The 2,506-nt window shown below is 37.9% G+C and overlaps 1 protein-coding gene across 2 annotated transcripts in view; it reads right to left on the reverse strand.

The window, feature by feature from the left end:
* LOC106818044 (GPI inositol-deacylase-like) overlaps nt 1–409 on the reverse strand; it is a 20,900-nt gene extending 20,491 nt beyond the window's left edge. For both annotated transcript variants that reach the window (XM_014822760.1, XM_014822759.1), the window contains exon 1: nt 275–409. In XM_014822760.1, coding sequence (XP_014678246.1) covers nt 275–406 — 132 coding nt within the window. In that variant the 5' untranslated portion in view covers nt 407–409. The remainder of the gene's footprint in view (nt 1–274) is intronic.
* Nucleotides 410–2,506: the final 2,097 nt, after the last annotated feature.

Raw genomic sequence — 2,506 nt, forward strand, 5'->3', positions numbered from 1 at the left:
TATTGAGACGTTCGAAGTGCCTGTGTCGGCGAGTATGTCGCCTACGCCTACTCCCCAACCCTAACCCTAACCATATCAGATAGTTACCTCAGGTACATATTATATACGCCATTATACGACAACGACGCTTCGTACCCTGCCTACTGAGTCAGTGAGTGTCACTGACACTGTGTAGTGTGTACACAGGCTACAGCGGCATGTGCTGAATGCTGAATGAGCATTTTTCAAGCTTGAAATCAGACATATAAAAAATACAGAACCGAACTATACTTACAACATAGTCAATTCGCTCGTACATGTATGTCATGTCACATCCATTAGGCTCTAATTTATAAGCGAAATCGTATAAACCCCATAAAAAGAGGCCGGCTAAAATAGCAGCAATGAACCTTATGGGCGCGGCCATGTTTACTCTGGCGTATCGTAATGCTCGGAACCCGTAACGACGACTGTATGGATTTGTATCGGTATAAACAAATACAGAACTAGCTGGATATAGGGTGGGATCACTGAGCTGCATATAATAAGGCTTGCGCCAAACCTCAACGTATCTATAAAATACTAAACAGCAGTTATCTTAAAATCAGACAATACTGGGCAATGGTCAATTGTCATAAACGAACAAAATTAGTCAACTTTTCTCGATGACTGGACCACTGCACACTGCATATACACTATACATAACTTCACCATGTTTCTGGCAACTGTCTATTAGAAAAAATCTGCAGACTAGTGTCATGACTAATTTTGTTTCTAACAATATGAATTCACAGAATTATCACCCCATCCGAACAAGAATTCAAAAGAACATTGAAAAGTTGCTCCCACAATTCAAGGCCAGACGTAATGTGAGGTTGCTGTGTCCAGACCGTTCATAAACTGTCATGGACACAGAGCAAAATATTGTTATAATTGGTGTGCTCCTAGTCTACAGGTTTATCACATATGTTTCAAAACAATATGTCTTGTAATCTTGTCACATTGTGCAATGTTATAATATAGTGTTATAACATATGGAAGCCCTAAAACGACATACGACTTTTTGAGTTTCCGAGTTTTCGAGTTTCTGAATTTCCGAGTTTCTAAGTTTCATCTGCGCATGACTTTTCATATATTTTATTATGTCTGATGCGAAACAAAGAAAATCAATGATAGGCATAGCTATGTCACTTTTTTATAAATGACCCCAATGGAATTTTTAAGCTTATTCGATAGCCCCAGTCACAAGAAACATAGATCCCTTTACAGAATTAAAAAATTCTACTCCTGTGACGAGTTACGGGCATTTTTGTGACGGAATTTTGACCCATTTTGGGGACTCCCTATGGGAGGGTATAAAACGGGACATTTTTGGAGCATTCTTTCCCATTGTTTGTGATTTAATTAGTCATATCCTCAACATTTCGCAATCAATTACCTTGATATTTCCCATGAGGTATGTTCACACTCTCACATGAGGTAGAGGTAATTAGTAGCCTTAATTTGACCTCTCGGTGACCCCTACGTAATGACCTATCACGTCATCAAATTGCATTTTAGCACATTTCAGTGACGTTATTAGCCATATCGTCTACATTTCTCAATCAATCACTTTGATATTTAAGCTGCGGCATGCACATCAAAGGTAATTAGTAGCCGTAATTTGACCTTTGTGTAATCCCTAGAAGATGACTTATGACGTCATCTAATTGCATTTTAGCGCATTTCAGTGATGTTATTAGACATATCGTCGACATTTCTGAATCAATTACTTTGATATTTCACATGTGGCATATGTTCATATCAAAGGTAATTAGTACCCTTAATTTTACCTCTCGGTAAACTATTGAAGATAACTTATGACGTCATTAACTTGACCCCACCAGGTAAAAATTTACATAACATTTACGTTAAATCAATAGGCCTAAAAGTGATTAAGTATGTTATGGTATGCTGTTCCTGTCAACGGAAAGAAAAACCAGTAATTAACATGTTTTAATAATAGACTGAAAATTTATTTATAATTATAGTATTCGTGTTACATTTATATATATATTATACAGAAACGCGGAAACTCAAAGAGTCGCATGTCATCTCAGGTCTTCCACATCTAAGTTGCATTTTCATAATAACGAATATATTTGCAATCGATTACTGTAGTACATGACTGGACGATGCTGCGACATTGTGGCACAAGCCCCGGAGCAATTACTTATTGTTAGTTGTTTATCGTTTAGAATATAATGCATATGTAGGGATATATATATGATCTGTTGGCTGAGGTTATCATATGCACACTAGCTTGACCTACCTGCGCGTGTGGCGGTTGTGTGCATATCTCGTCGGGAGTAAAATAACATAGCTTAAGGGGGTCGCACACCAGCCGATTTTCACGCGATTTGATCGGCCCGATAAAAATCAGCCGATATCGGGTTGGTGTGCGCGTTCATTTGTAGACGATTTTACTTACGATCGTTCCAAATCAAACATGTTCGATTTTGAACCGATTATTTTGAAGCGATTTTGT

The sequence above is a fragment of the Priapulus caudatus genome, unplaced genomic scaffold (assembly GCF_000485595.1).
Source record: "Priapulus caudatus unplaced genomic scaffold, Priapulus_caudatus-5.0.1 Scaffold1994, whole genome shotgun sequence".
NCBI classification, from domain to species: domain Eukaryota; kingdom Metazoa; phylum Priapulida; class Priapulimorpha; order Priapulimorphida; family Priapulidae; genus Priapulus; species Priapulus caudatus.